The sequence below is a fragment of the Myotis nattereri genome, assembly GCF_964212035.1.
Source record: "Myotis nattereri genome assembly, chromosome: 15".
In the NCBI taxonomy this organism is placed as follows: domain Eukaryota; kingdom Metazoa; phylum Chordata; class Mammalia; order Chiroptera; family Vespertilionidae; genus Myotis; species Myotis nattereri.
In genome coordinates, this window is record NC_138090.1 from 47,245,401 (window position 1) to 47,258,007 (window position 12,607).

General features: G+C 60.6%; 1 protein-coding gene across 1 annotated transcript; it reads left to right on the forward strand.

The window, feature by feature from the left end:
• Positions 1-343: 343 nt before the first annotated feature.
• On the forward strand, positions 344-9,727 carry CALM3 (calmodulin 3). The gene is made up of 6 exons (XM_081108146.1): positions 344-519; positions 5,199-5,229; positions 7,299-7,442; positions 7,566-7,672; positions 7,844-7,979; positions 8,084-9,727. The coding sequence occupies exons 1-6, from the start codon at positions 517-519 to the stop codon at positions 8,110-8,112; spliced, it is 450 nt and encodes a 149-aa protein (XP_080964272.1). The 5' UTR covers positions 344-516; the 3' UTR covers positions 8,113-9,727.
• Positions 9,728-12,607: the final 2,880 nt, after the last annotated feature.

The following is a 12,607-nucleotide window of genomic DNA, read 5'->3' on the forward strand; positions in this document are numbered from 1 at the left end:
CAGTTTGACGCATTGCAGGGAAGGTCGGACCAATCGCCGCTACGCTCTCATTTCCGCCGTGGCCCGGGCCCAATAGCGGCGCGGCTCTCACAGGGACGCCGAACGCGCAGCCCACCGTGCCCCTCCGCCGGGAAGCAGTGGGGAGGGGAACAGGGGGCGGGGCGCGCGGCGACGGAAAGTAGTCCCCCGGCGGGTGCGCGCGCGCGCGGCTGGTGGCAAACCCGGGCCTGTGAGGGGCAGAAGCGGGAGATTCGCGGGGACCCGCGGCGCGGAGCGGAGCGGGGCGCGGAGGGATCTGCGGGAGTCGCAGTGCGGCAGCACGTGGGCCGGGCGGGGCGGGGCCGGGCGAGGCGGGGCGCGCGCGGCGGCCGTTGGGGGACCGTTGGGGCGGGCGGCGGCGCGCGCTGCGGGCAGTGAGTGTGGAGGCGCGGACGCGCGGTGGAGCTCGAGCTGCTGCAGCTGCCGCCGCCGCCGGAGGAACCTTGATCCCCGCGCTCCGGACACCCCGGCCTCGCCATGGTGAGTGAGGAGAGGGCGCTGCGCGGGCAGGGGGCTCTGAGGCGACCCCCGCGGAGCAGGACCCCCGAGGAGGGCGACTGGACCTGGAATGGGGGACCCCCGGACCCCGCGGTCGCCTCCGATCCGCTTTATGCCTCCCCATCGGGGGCGCTGGAACCCTGAGCGGTATGTTGGGGTTGTCGAGACCCCAAGATGGGCACCTGAGCCCCCCGTCGGAGCATTTGAACCCCGGATGGACCGTTTAGACCCCCCAAAGGGCTTTTGAGCCCAGGATGAGGCGTTCGGCCTCTGAGATAGGGGTGTTGGACCCCAGGGGGTCGCGATGAGAATCACTGTCCGGGAAGGCGGTTAGGGGGGCCCGGAGAGGGTGCAGGGAGAGGCTGGGCGCCTGGGGAGCTCCCCCAGAAGGCGCGGGGGGAAAGCCGGGCCTGGGTGGGGATGGGGGTGACTTCAGCAGATCAAACCCTGGAGGACGGAGTGGGGGTTCTCCGAGGACCGGCCTTGCGGAGGATGGAGGAGGGGGTACAGCTTAGGGAGGCAGGGCCGGGGGTGGGTGGCAGTGGAGGCTGAAAGATGCTCTTGGGCCCGCGGGGACCGAAAGGGATTGCGGTTGGGGGGAGGGGGGTGGTTAAAGGGGGTGATGGCAAGACCTGCTTGCAGGGCTGGGGCGGCGGGGGGCGGCCAGAAAGGGTTCTGGGGTTACTAGTGGGTTGAGGCTGTTGATCCGGGAAGGGGGTGGCGGGGGGGAGGGGGGGGAGGCGTTGGGCTTGGGTCCCAGGAGTCGGAGCTTTCCACGTGAGGGTGGGGGGCGGGGAGAGGAGATGCATGACGGCCAAGGTGGGTCTGGGTTTGCAGGCAGATGTGGCGGCTCCCGGAAGTCTCCCGGGAAAAGCTGGGACAAAGGCGATGGGGTCTGGGTGGGGAGTGGGCTGCACCGTCGGTGGGGAGGGGGGATCGCAGAGCCCCTCCCCAGGAAGTGGGGGCTGGCGACGGTCCCCACTGCGCACTGAAGCCACATGGAGTGGGGGGAGGGGTCAGAGTTGAAGGTGCATCACGTGAACCAGCTTCGGGAGCCAGGGACCTCGCCCCTCGCTCGCCGCCCCTTGCAGACCAGGGGAGCTGCTTGTCCCCGCAGGAGGCTGGTTTCTCGGCTCCAGCTCCGCACCCCTCGCTGGTACCAAATGGCAGCGCAGCGCAGTGCAGTGCGGCGTCGCCCGTTCCTGGAGCCCGCGGGCGGGGGGACCTGCAGAGGCGCCCCTACCTCCGCCCGCGGCCCCCACGGGCGCTTCTGTTCATTCACACAGCTGGGCCCGGAGAGCCAGCGGGCTGGTTCTTCCCGCTCCCTGCCGCCCCCAGCACCCAGCCTCCCCGGGCTCAGCCTCGCTCCCCGGCCAGGCCGGAGGCCGGCAGCCGGCCCTGTATCAGATCTCACAGTTGCTGACACAGGCTGGACGGCTCCTGTGGCTGCTCCCCACTTTCCCAGCAGAACCTGCCGAAGGGGCGTGGAAGCCCTGGCAGGTGCCAAGAGGCCCCCCACCTCCCAAGCTTTGGCCCCAAGAGTTTCTCTTTCCCTTTGTAATCAGCAAGGTTTGGGTGGGACGGTCACCAAGCGGGCCTGGGGCGGACTTTGGCCTGAGAGCGGTGGCTCCTCCTTGGCCTGGCTCCTCCTTGGCCGGGTGAGGGGCCCTGGCCTTGGTTTCTGATCTCATCTCACGCTGCCCTCCGGCCCTGCCTGGGGGCTGGGCCAGGCAGCGATGCAATACCCGCTTCCCTCCCCCGCCCCACGGTTTTTTTCTTGTCCAGCCTCTTGCTGGAGCCCAAGATGAGGACTAAGGAAGCAGTGACCAGCTGGGTTATTTTGGAGGCAGTTTTGGTAAAAGCTTAAAATCTTCAGTTCTGGGAAGGGAAGCAGCCCCCAGAACGGTCCCCCCAGCGATGGTCACTTCTCAGGTGATCGGATCGGTTTTCTGGGCAGCAGCCAGGCCTCGTGGTCCAGAGCTCTGACCTGGGACCCTTCCTGCACCCGGCAGGGGAGGTCTCCTGGCCTGGAGGGAGCGGCCTGACAGCCACCAGGCAGAGCCACGCCTATTTGCAGCAACCCCGGAGCAGGGTGGCAGTGCCTCCTCTGTGGTGGGGAGTCGCGGCCGGACGCCGGCCTTCTCTTCTATAACCTGCCCCAGCCCCAGCCCCTGACAGCACTTCCCAGAGAGGGGGGATTTGGCTTCCTGCGGCGTGGGGAGTGGTGCGAGGGGCTGCCCCTGGGTCGGGCTAGCCTTCCCATCCAGGCCAGGGGAGAGGATGGAAGCAGGTGGCATGGCGGCCTCTTCCCCAGGCTGCCGCGCTGTTCTCTTCTCCAGCCTTCCTCTCCCCCTCCCCCGGCATTGCCTGGCCTTGGTAACCAGAGCCCATCCTCCCTTCTCACTTTCCCCAGCAGCTTCCTCAGGTGGCAGGATCTGGGGGATCAGCCGGGCTTCTTTCCCCTTCGGAGCCAGGGGAAGAGGGTAGAGCAGGGGCCCGTGGGCCGGGCCGGGGCAGTTAGAACCCAGCAGCCTGAGCCTTTTTTGTTAGTCCTCACCTGAGGGTATTTTTTCCATTGCTCTTTCAGAGAGAGTGAAGGGGGGGCGGGTACTAGGGGGAGAGAGAGAAACATCCATGTGAGAGCCCCATCGACTGGTGGCCTCCCTCATGTGCCCCAACTGGGGGTGTGGAGCGAACCCACAACCCAGGTATGTGCCCTTGACAGGAACTGAACCCGAGACCCTTTGGTCCAAGGGCTGATGCTCTAACCACTAAACAACACTAGCCAGGGCCCAAGTTTTTTATGTGTATTTGAGGGGTTAATCCTCACCCAAAGGTATTTTCCCAATGATTTTTAGGGAGAGTGGAAGAGAGGGAAGGACAGAGAAACATCGATTGGTTGCCTCGAACCCCAACCAGGGCCCGGGCGAGGAGGAACCTGCAACTGAGGTACATGCCCTTGACCGGAATTGAACCTGGGACCCTTTGGTCCGCAGGCCAACGCTCTATCCACTAAACCAAACCGGCAAGGGCAAGTGTCTTTTTTAAGGCAATGCAGAAGTGTCTCCATTTGGCCTCTGAACCTTCCGTTTAGACTTTGGCTTTTTCTCGAATGTGCATGTGTGGTACTTTTCCTTCTTCCCCCTCCCTGAGCCATCTTCCCGCTGTCACCATCTCTTTGATTTCCTCTCCTATTCTGTCTATTTGGGGCTTGGCCTCAAATCCTCTTCCCTTAGATTTAAAAAAAAAAAAAAAGAACATTTAGACCAGTTTAATGGGACCATTTCTTAATGTTTAGGACGGGTCGGGGTGTGGGGTAGCTTCTAGCTGCCGTGGACGCCTGGGCCCTGCAGCCTAATGCAAATGCAGTAGTTTGCATCAGTTTGGGGGCCCTCGGGAGAGTCCAGCTGTAGACTTGGAGCCACTTGCTCCTAATTGTGAACGGGAGCGGCCCGGTCTGGACCCCCAGTGGTCTGGGGAAGGTGGTGCCTTCTTGGCAGCATTCACAGAAGCCAAGGAAAATGTATCTTTTTGCTGCCTGAATAAAGCTAAATGCTGGGCTCAGCCCCCCACCTGAGTCCTCCCACAGGACCCTGTGCCTGGCTGGCTCCCAGCACACCAGCGCAGGCAGAGCTCGGCTTGGCCTCTCCTCTCCCCGCCCCCAACCCCATGCAGCAGGAGCTGCCTGCCACCCACTGGCCGCTTCCCAGAGCAGCCAGGCCTGGGAAGGGTTAAAAACTGCAGCGCAGCTGGGGAAGCCGACCTGAGTCCTGCCGCCTCTGCTGCTGCAGTCCCATCCCCGACATCGGCCCCTCCTCCCCAAAAGGAGCAGGGCAGCGCAATGCCCGGTGCCACCCTGTGTGCCAGGGAGTGGAGCAGCTGCCTCCAGCCTGACCAGGGTTCTTGCAGGTGCTCAGAGCAACTCAGAGCCCCGCTCAGGAGAATGTCTGCCATTGGGTGCACTGTGCTTGACTTAGCACCTCCGATAGCTGACACAGAAACTAGCCTAGAGCCCACACCGTCTCGCTGCCCTGGCCAGGGACTGGCCTGTTTCCGTTTGGAGCCTTTAGTTGATTAAGCCTCTAGGGCCGTGGTCGGCAAACTGTGGCTCACGAGCCACATGCAGCTCTTTGGCCCCTTGAGTGTGGCTCTTCCTAAGCCTTAGGAGTACCCTAATTAAGTTAATAACAATGTACCTACCTATATAGTTTGTTTAAAAAATTTGGCTCTCAAAAGAAATTTCAGTGGTTGTACTGTTGATGTTTGGCTCTGTGGACCAATGAGTTTGCCGACCACTGGCCTAGGGCCACTGCTCCCTTCACTCAGCCGGGGCTCCCGGCGGCGGTGGCGTTGACACAGAGCAGACCTGTGCTGTGCCAGTGAGGAGCGGCACTTCTCCCGCCCACTGGGTCAAAATCCGAAACCCTTGCATCTGGCATCTTATCGGGCCCTGTGTTGGGCCAGCCTGGGTGCCCTGCCCACCTGAATCCCCAGGCCCTGGCTCTGCCTCAGCCCCTAACTCTGACGTGCCCCTCCCGTGCCCAGGTGCTCTCATGCCACGTAGAGGTGGCCTCAGGGGGTGGGGGGGGCGGGGGGAGCTGAGCGAAGGGGCAGCTGTGATGGCCACCAGCCTGGCGGCTGACTTTCTCCTGCTTTTCCAGGCTGACCAGCTGACTGAGGAGCAGATCGCAGGTGAGCGTGCCCCCACCCCGCTTCCTGCCTCAGGACGGCCTCTGCATCCCCAGCCACATCTTCCTCCGCCAGGAGTGTCCCCTCACCTGGTGCCGTGCTGCAAAGCACCGTAGCTAACGTGTAGAAGACCCCGCCCCCCATGTGCCAAGACCCCGCCCCCCATGTGCCGGCAGCACCATACCCCACGGCCCTGAGACGGGCACTAACCAGACAACAAAAGCTGCGCCCCCTCCTGGCTGCGGGTCATCCGGGCCTTTAATCGGTGCTTGCAGGGTGGGCCCAGCTGTCTGTCCCGGCTCCTGCCTCCCTGTCCCTCCCACCTCTGCACTCCCCTGCATGCAGCGCTCACCAGAAACGCGGTCCCCAGTTCTCTGCCTGGGCAGCAGCTTCTCCTCCATCTCCGGTCTCCATTCACAAGTCACCTCGGAAACAGCCTTCCTTTCCTCCTGTCATGTCACTGGTTACTTCCTCGTAGCCTCTCTCGCTGTCGGCCATTATTTTATGATGCTCTTACCTGCTGTGCCTCCGGCGCTGGGTGTGCGTTCCTGGAGCGGGCTTTGCTTCTGTTGGTCCCTGTAGGACCTTCAGTGCCTAGAACCTACAGGTGCTCCGTACGTGTTTGTAGGCCAAACAAGTGAGCAAAGGCCCGTCACGATCTCCCAGGAACCGAACAAATCCCTGGGTCCCACCTAACTTCTTTGTGTGTGTTCCACCTCCCCACCCCCCCCCCCGCCCCCCGCCCCCCAAAAGGCCAGAAGGGTCACAGCTGCAGGAACTGTGGTGTGACTCAGTGGGTTTCCGGGTCCTGCTCGACCCGGGCTGAGCTGCCTGAGGACAGAGACCAGCTCCGGGCTTATCTCCGTAGCCATGGGCCAGCACAGAGGCAGCAGAGGGTTCAGAGAATGGGCCCTCGGGCTGCAGCTACCCGAACCGCAGCCCGCTCTGTTCCCTGGGCGGGGACAGGTACTGGCCGCCCTGCTTCTGAGGTGGGAGAGGTGCACTCCTACCCCTTCCCCAGCTTCTGCACTTTAGCCCCCGTGGCTGCGGAGACCCACTGAGGCAAGCCAGAGAACTACCTTCTTTAGTGATCATGAGTTTGGGGTGCACACTGACCCACTCGAACAACGAGGGAGGTGCAGCATCCCCAAGGAGACTTACCGGCTCCCCAGGGCCCAGAGGCTCCCACTGCACCTGACACCCACGCCCCAACTCTCTGACCTTGAGCAGCACAAACACCCCACTCCGCACCCTGTTCCCATTAGCACACTGTCCCCCGCCTCACCCCAGCCCACACCCTCTGGGAATAGGCTGCTGGGCATCTGCTCTCTGAGGTTTGGGGGTAGAGAGTGCCAGGTGCCAAAACGGGCCCAGTGGGAGGGCCGGCGCCACGTGCTCCTCCCGCTCCTGACGCGTCCCCAGCTGTGGCCTTCCCACTCAGTGCCACTCGCTCCTCATCCTCCTGACTTGGCAGCCGTCCCCTTCCTCCCATCCCCCCACCCACCCCACGCACCGTCCCTCAGCTGAGCTCTGCTGCCGGGCACCCCGCACTCCAGCATGCAGCCACTCACTCGCTCCCCCGGAAGCTGGTAGCACCGGCCCCAGGGAACGGGTTGCCAGTACCAGGCGAGGGACACAGTGCCAACCAAAGGCGTTCCGCAGCTTCCCCTCCCCTGCTGCCCCCTCCCTTCCCCAGCCCGTTGACTCTGGCTGGCAGACTTTAGATGGAGACTTCTCCTGGCTCCCATCCACTCCATGACATTGGTCCATCTCATCATTTGAGGGAGGGGCCGAATCCAAAGGCCATGAAGAAATGTGGAATCATCTGAGGACAGTCAGCCTCTTCCCTCTGTCCTCGCTGAGCCAGGTTGGCACAGAGGTCCCTGTGCCTGCGGCGGCGAGGGGCTCAGTGAGAGTTGACGGAAGGAAGGAGGGGGCTTGGGCTGGGACTGAAGCCCGTTCTGGTGTCTTTAGGAGGGACGCGACCTCAGCCTCCTCCAGGGGGTCAGCATCCCAACGCCAGGGCTTCCCCGTGGCCCTCCAGCTCTGACTCGTTTCCTTTCGTCCCCCAGAGTTCAAGGAGGCCTTCTCCCTTTTTGACAAGGATGGAGATGGCACTATCACCACCAAGGAGCTGGGGACAGTGATGAGGTCCCTGGGACAGAACCCCACTGAAGCAGAGCTACAGGACATGATCAATGAGGTGGACGCGGATGGTGAGCCCCACTCCTGACCCGCCCCCCTCCCCACGAGCACAGGGCCCTTCCTCAGGGCAGGGGGGGCTGTCGTCTCCCAGGGCCCAGGCCAAGGGTGTTCCCAACGCCTTTCCCTCCTTCCAGGGAACGGGACCATTGACTTCCCGGAGTTCCTGACCATGATGGCCAGAAAGATGAAGGACACCGACAGCGAGGAGGAGATCCGAGAGGCCTTCCGTGTCTTTGACAAGGTGAGAGTGGCTCCGGGCCCCGGGCTGCACAGCACAGCTAGAGCCACTGAGTCACCGCCTCCAGGAAGCCCGGGGCGCTCTGTAGTCCCACCCCTGCTGCCCCCTCACTGCCCCCGGGGAAGACCAGGTGCCAGCCTCACGCTCAAAGCCTTTACCTGTGCCCAACGCCAGGATGGCAACGGCTATATTAGCGCGGCAGAGCTGCGTCACGTGATGACGAACCTGGGTGAGAAGCTGACCGATGAGGAAGTGGATGAGATGATCAGAGAGGCTGACATCGACGGAGACGGCCAGGTCAATTATGAAGGTGAGCGGTCGCTGGGCTCCGTCTCCCGGGTCCCTCCTGTCAGGGAGGGCCGCTCGGCTTGTCCCCACTCCCCTGCTGACCTCTCCCTCCCGCTTTCCTTGCAGAGTTTGTACAGATGATGACCGCAAAGTGAAGGCCCGGGCAGCTGGCAATGCCCGTTCTCTTGATCTCTCTTCTCGCGCTCTCTCTTCAACACTCCCCTGCGTTCCAGTTTAGCAAACACCAACCGATTGACTGAGAATCTGATAAAGCAACAAAAGATTTGTCCCAAGCTGCATGACTGCTCTTTCTCCTTCCTCCCTGAGTCTCCTTCCCTGCCCCTCATCTCTTCCTTTGCCCTCCCTCTTCCATCGACCTCTGCCAGGGCCTGATGCATTTATAAGATGAACTCCCCGTCCTCCTGGGGGAGCCTCCGCCCTCCTCCTCCTCCAGCCCGGGTGGCTCTCCTCTGTTTCGGTTTGTTTCCTTCTGTTTGTCATCTTATTTTGGGTGCTGGGGTGGCTTCCAGTCCTGTCCTGGGACCTGCTAGGGAGGGGACGAGGCCCTCACCCAGGCAGAAGAGCACGCCTTTGTCTGTTGCATGCAACCAGCCCTGTGATCCGTGTGCAAATCCCAGCAGCCTTTGGGACAGTGGTGCTGAGAGAGGCGTCCAGGGGGACTGAGGGGCTGTGATGTGGATGTGGCTCCGGAGGGGGTTGCGGGGAAGGGAGACTTGGACGCTGGGTTTCTTTACCACTTGAGGGGCCAACTCAGAAAGGGACGGACGGGGGACAGCACTCAGACCCACTGGCTGGTATCCCGAAACCATCGGATTGGCTTTGGGGCGCTGGACTGGGTGGGACCGCTCAATTGGCCACTCTACAAACCGTACCTGCCCAGACCTGCCCGTGTTCCCACCGCGATCGCCAGCTGCTCTGTAAATACCTGGTGCTAACACCCCACGCCCTCCCTCCTGCCGCACCCGCCCGCCCACATTGAGGTCCCCTCGTGGGAACCGAGGTGGGGATGGTCGCTTTGTAATGTGCTGGTTATACTGTTGTTTTTTCCTTTATGCCCCTGAAAACTTTAAATTTTGTCAGAAACCATGCCGGGCTAGCTGAAGGGTGGGGAGAGGGAAGATGCACCCCACCACACTCTCAAGAAAAAAATACCTGCAATAAACAAACCAGTGGGCCAGCTGCCGGGAGGACCAGCAGCCCGGCCAGGGCTCTGCTTCCTGGTCTGCGGCCCCTCCCGCTTCTCCGTGGTGACGTGGCTGCTCCCTCACATCTGCGCTGCCTCTGCCCTTTCCTGCCTCCCCTGCCCACCCGCCTGCCCCCACACGCCCTCAGCGGAGAGCATGATCCGTGACCTTGCTTCTGACTTTCGCCTCTGGGACAAGTAAGTCAATGTGGGCAGTTAGGTCGTCTGGGTTGTTTTTGTTTGTTTTCCCTTTTTCTGTTCGTTTCATCTGCCCCTGCCCCCAGGTCGATCACGTGGCTTTTTCTGGGACCTGCCCAGCTTTGAGAATCTTCTCATCCACCCCTGACACCCAGCCTCGGGGGGACGGGACGGGAGGGACGGGGCATAGCGGGAGACCCGGCCAAGAGCTGAGGGGAAGGGCAGGTAGGCGTGAAGCTGTGGACATTTCGGAGTGTTTGGGTTTTGGTTTTGTTTTGTTTTTTTAAACCGGGCAATATTGTGTTCAGTTCAAGCTGTGAAGAAAAATATATATCAATGTTTTCCAATAAAATACAGTGACTACCTGATTGGCTCTGGCCCTCATCTTGGTTTCTGGGCCTGGGGCCCCGCAGCCCTGGCCTGGTCCCTGCAGCCAAGGAGGGACCTCCGAGTCGGAGCTCGGCTCCCAGCTAGATCGATGGCAAGTCGCTGAAGGCTGGCCAGCCTTGGGTGAGCGCCACAGGCCAGCACCGGGTGGACACCTGGGCCAGAGACCAGCCCCGCCCTTGGAGCGGGGGACATGGGACATCGGACTGCAAGACAAGAACTGAGGAGGAGTGTCGGGCCCTGACGGGGGCGGTCCTCTGGTCCTCGGGGGAAGGGGTGGCATCACTGAGGGAGCCGATGGCGGGCAGGAGCCTGAGTGTGCTCAGTGGTCCTGAGCTGGAGAGGGCACGGAGCAACTGCAAACTACAGGTGGCTCCTCAGCATCCCTGAGGTAAGCAGGACGGAGAAAGAGCTGCGCCCCAGCCAGTGTGGCTCAGTGGGTAGGGCGGACTAAAGGGTCCCAGGTTCAATTCCTGGTCAGGACACATGCCCAGGTTGCGAGCTCAATCCCCAGTGAGGGGCATGCAGGAGGCAGCCGATCCATGATTCTCTCATCATTGATGTTTTCATCTCCCTTTCTCTCTGAAATCAAAAATATTTTTTACCCAAAAAAAGGCCTGCAGTCCAGCCATGCTCTCGGGGAGGGATGTAACGGAACCTCCGGGGCTTTTCCCAAATGCATGCACCCTGCCTCCTGCTGCAAATCCTGCCGCTCCTGCTCACACTTGACCACAGGCTGGGCAGGAGGCAAGCGGAGGCGGAGTTGAGTGGTTAAGGGACTCCCTTCTGCTCATCTCCGCCTGGCCTTGGGAGAATGGGGAAGCCTGCAGGGGCCTTCCTGGTGTGGGCCAGACACCAGGGCCCCAGCTGCTTAAACCCTTTTTAAGTGTTTTTTAATATATTTTTATTCGTTTCAGAGAGGAAGGGGGAGAGAAACATCAATGATGAGAATTATTGATCAGCCACCTCCTGCACGCCCCACACTGGGGATCGAGCCCACAACCCGTGCATGTGCCCCGATCGGGAACCGAAACCTGACCTCCTGGTTCATAGGTCGATGTTCAAACACTGAACCACACTGGCTGGGCAGCTGGCCGGTTTTAGAGTAAATGGTCATTTAAAACAAAGATGGCTCAGGCAGGCCAGCGACAGCCAGTGGGAAGGTGGGGTCGCCGTGTGGGTCTGAGATGGGAGCTGCCTTCGCAGCCAGACCTGTGGGAAGGCTGGCCTAGTCGGTGAGAGAGGGTAGGCTTTGGTGACCCACAGAGTGGGCTCGAGGCCCGTGAGTGTGTGCTCACCAGCCTTGGGCCACTTCTGCGCCTCCTACTGATAACCTCGGGGCAGTGGCTTCACTTCTCTGGCCTCAGTTTACAAAATGAAGAATAGCCCTGGCTGGTTTGGCTCAGTGGATAGAGCATCAGCCTTCGGGTCCTGCGTTCAATTCTGGTCAAAGGCATGTGACCGGGTTGTGGGTTCAATCCCCAGTAGGGGGTGTGCAGGAGGCAACCAATCAATGATTCTCATCATTGACAGCTCTCTCTCTCTCTCCCTCTCCCTTCCTCTCTGAAATCAATAGAAATATATTTTTAAAATATCCACCTAAAAAAACACAAAAATCCACCTCAGGCCTAGACAGTTTGGCTCAGTGGACAGAGTCAGCCCTCAGACTGAGGGGTTGGGTTCGATTGTGCTCAAGGGCACGTACCTTGGTTGCAGGCTCGATTCCTTTCCCTGGTTGGGGCTCCTGTGGGAGGCAACCAATCAATGTGTCTTTCACATCAGTGTTTCTCTGTCTCTCCCCCTCCTACTTTCTAAAAATCAGTGGGAAAATATACTCTGCTGAGGATTAACAAAAAATATATATATACACACACACACACCACAGAGGGTGTGCAAACACTTTCTAGATATCTCATGTCTCACCCAGGCCAGATTGAATCCCAATAAAACAATGCAGTGGGTATATAGGCCTGAGGTAGTCATGCAGATCTGACAGCGCAGGAGTGAGGGCCCAGGCAGGTGAAGGCTCTTGCACCGCACTTCTTGGGAACGGCTGAGCTGGGTCTCAAAACCCCAGATCCTTCAGATCCCAATGCCCACGCTCCCACCCGCCGCCTCCCGATGCCCACACATCTCTACTGCCTATCATTTCCCCCCTTGGGTCCTGTGTTTTGAAAAACTTTTACTTCCAGGCAGGCCATGCTATTAAATAATCATGACTTCCCTCTCCCATTCTTTACTAATCAAAGGCAGGCAGCACTCGGAGCTTCTAATGGGCTCAGGGCGCTGACTCGAGCCCAAAGCAGAGATGCAGGGGGAACCGTTTCCAGTTCAGGCCCCCAGACCCGCGGGACCAGCCCACAGCCTGTCCTGACGATGTCACCAGACGAGGGGACACACCAGGAGGTGCCTAAGCAGTGCCCACGGGAGGGAAGGCAGGTTTCGCTCACCCTGAGGGTAGTGGCCTGCCTCTAGAGCAGTGGCTCTGGGGCCACTTCTAAATGTCATTCCCAGTATGGCCAGCAGGTGGGGCAATGACTGCAGGGTCCCCCTGAGCTGCAACTCCAGGGGAGCAGGCAGGGGCCAGGGTGTGTTGCGTGTTGTGCTTAAGTCCCATCTGTGGCCCAGGCCCCATCACTGGGGCCCTGTCTGTGGGCTAAGAAGACAATGACTAAAGAAATGACCTTAAAAATGAATGGAGTCCCCAAGGGAGAGGGATCTATTCCTGGTGTGTCACTTCCTGACCTCCCAGCCCAGACGAGGCACCTCGAATATGTTCTCAGGGATCCATGCACTGTGCTCTCTCAGTACATGTCTCAGCTTGTACTTTTGTATTTTTGCTGCTTGTGAGTATTAAATGG

What these genes read in the sequence shown, in the direction of transcription:
- CALM3 (XM_081108146.1), top strand. An exon ending in GACTGAGGAGCAGATCGCAG is followed by an intron (nt 5,230 to 7,298) that starts GTGAGCGTGCCC and finishes TTCGTCCCCCAG; the next exon opens with AGTTCAAGGAGGCCTTCTCC. An exon ending in CAATGAGGTGGACGCGGATG is followed by an intron (nt 7,443 to 7,565) that starts GTGAGCCCCACT and finishes CCCTCCTTCCAG; the next exon opens with GGAACGGGACCATTGACTTC.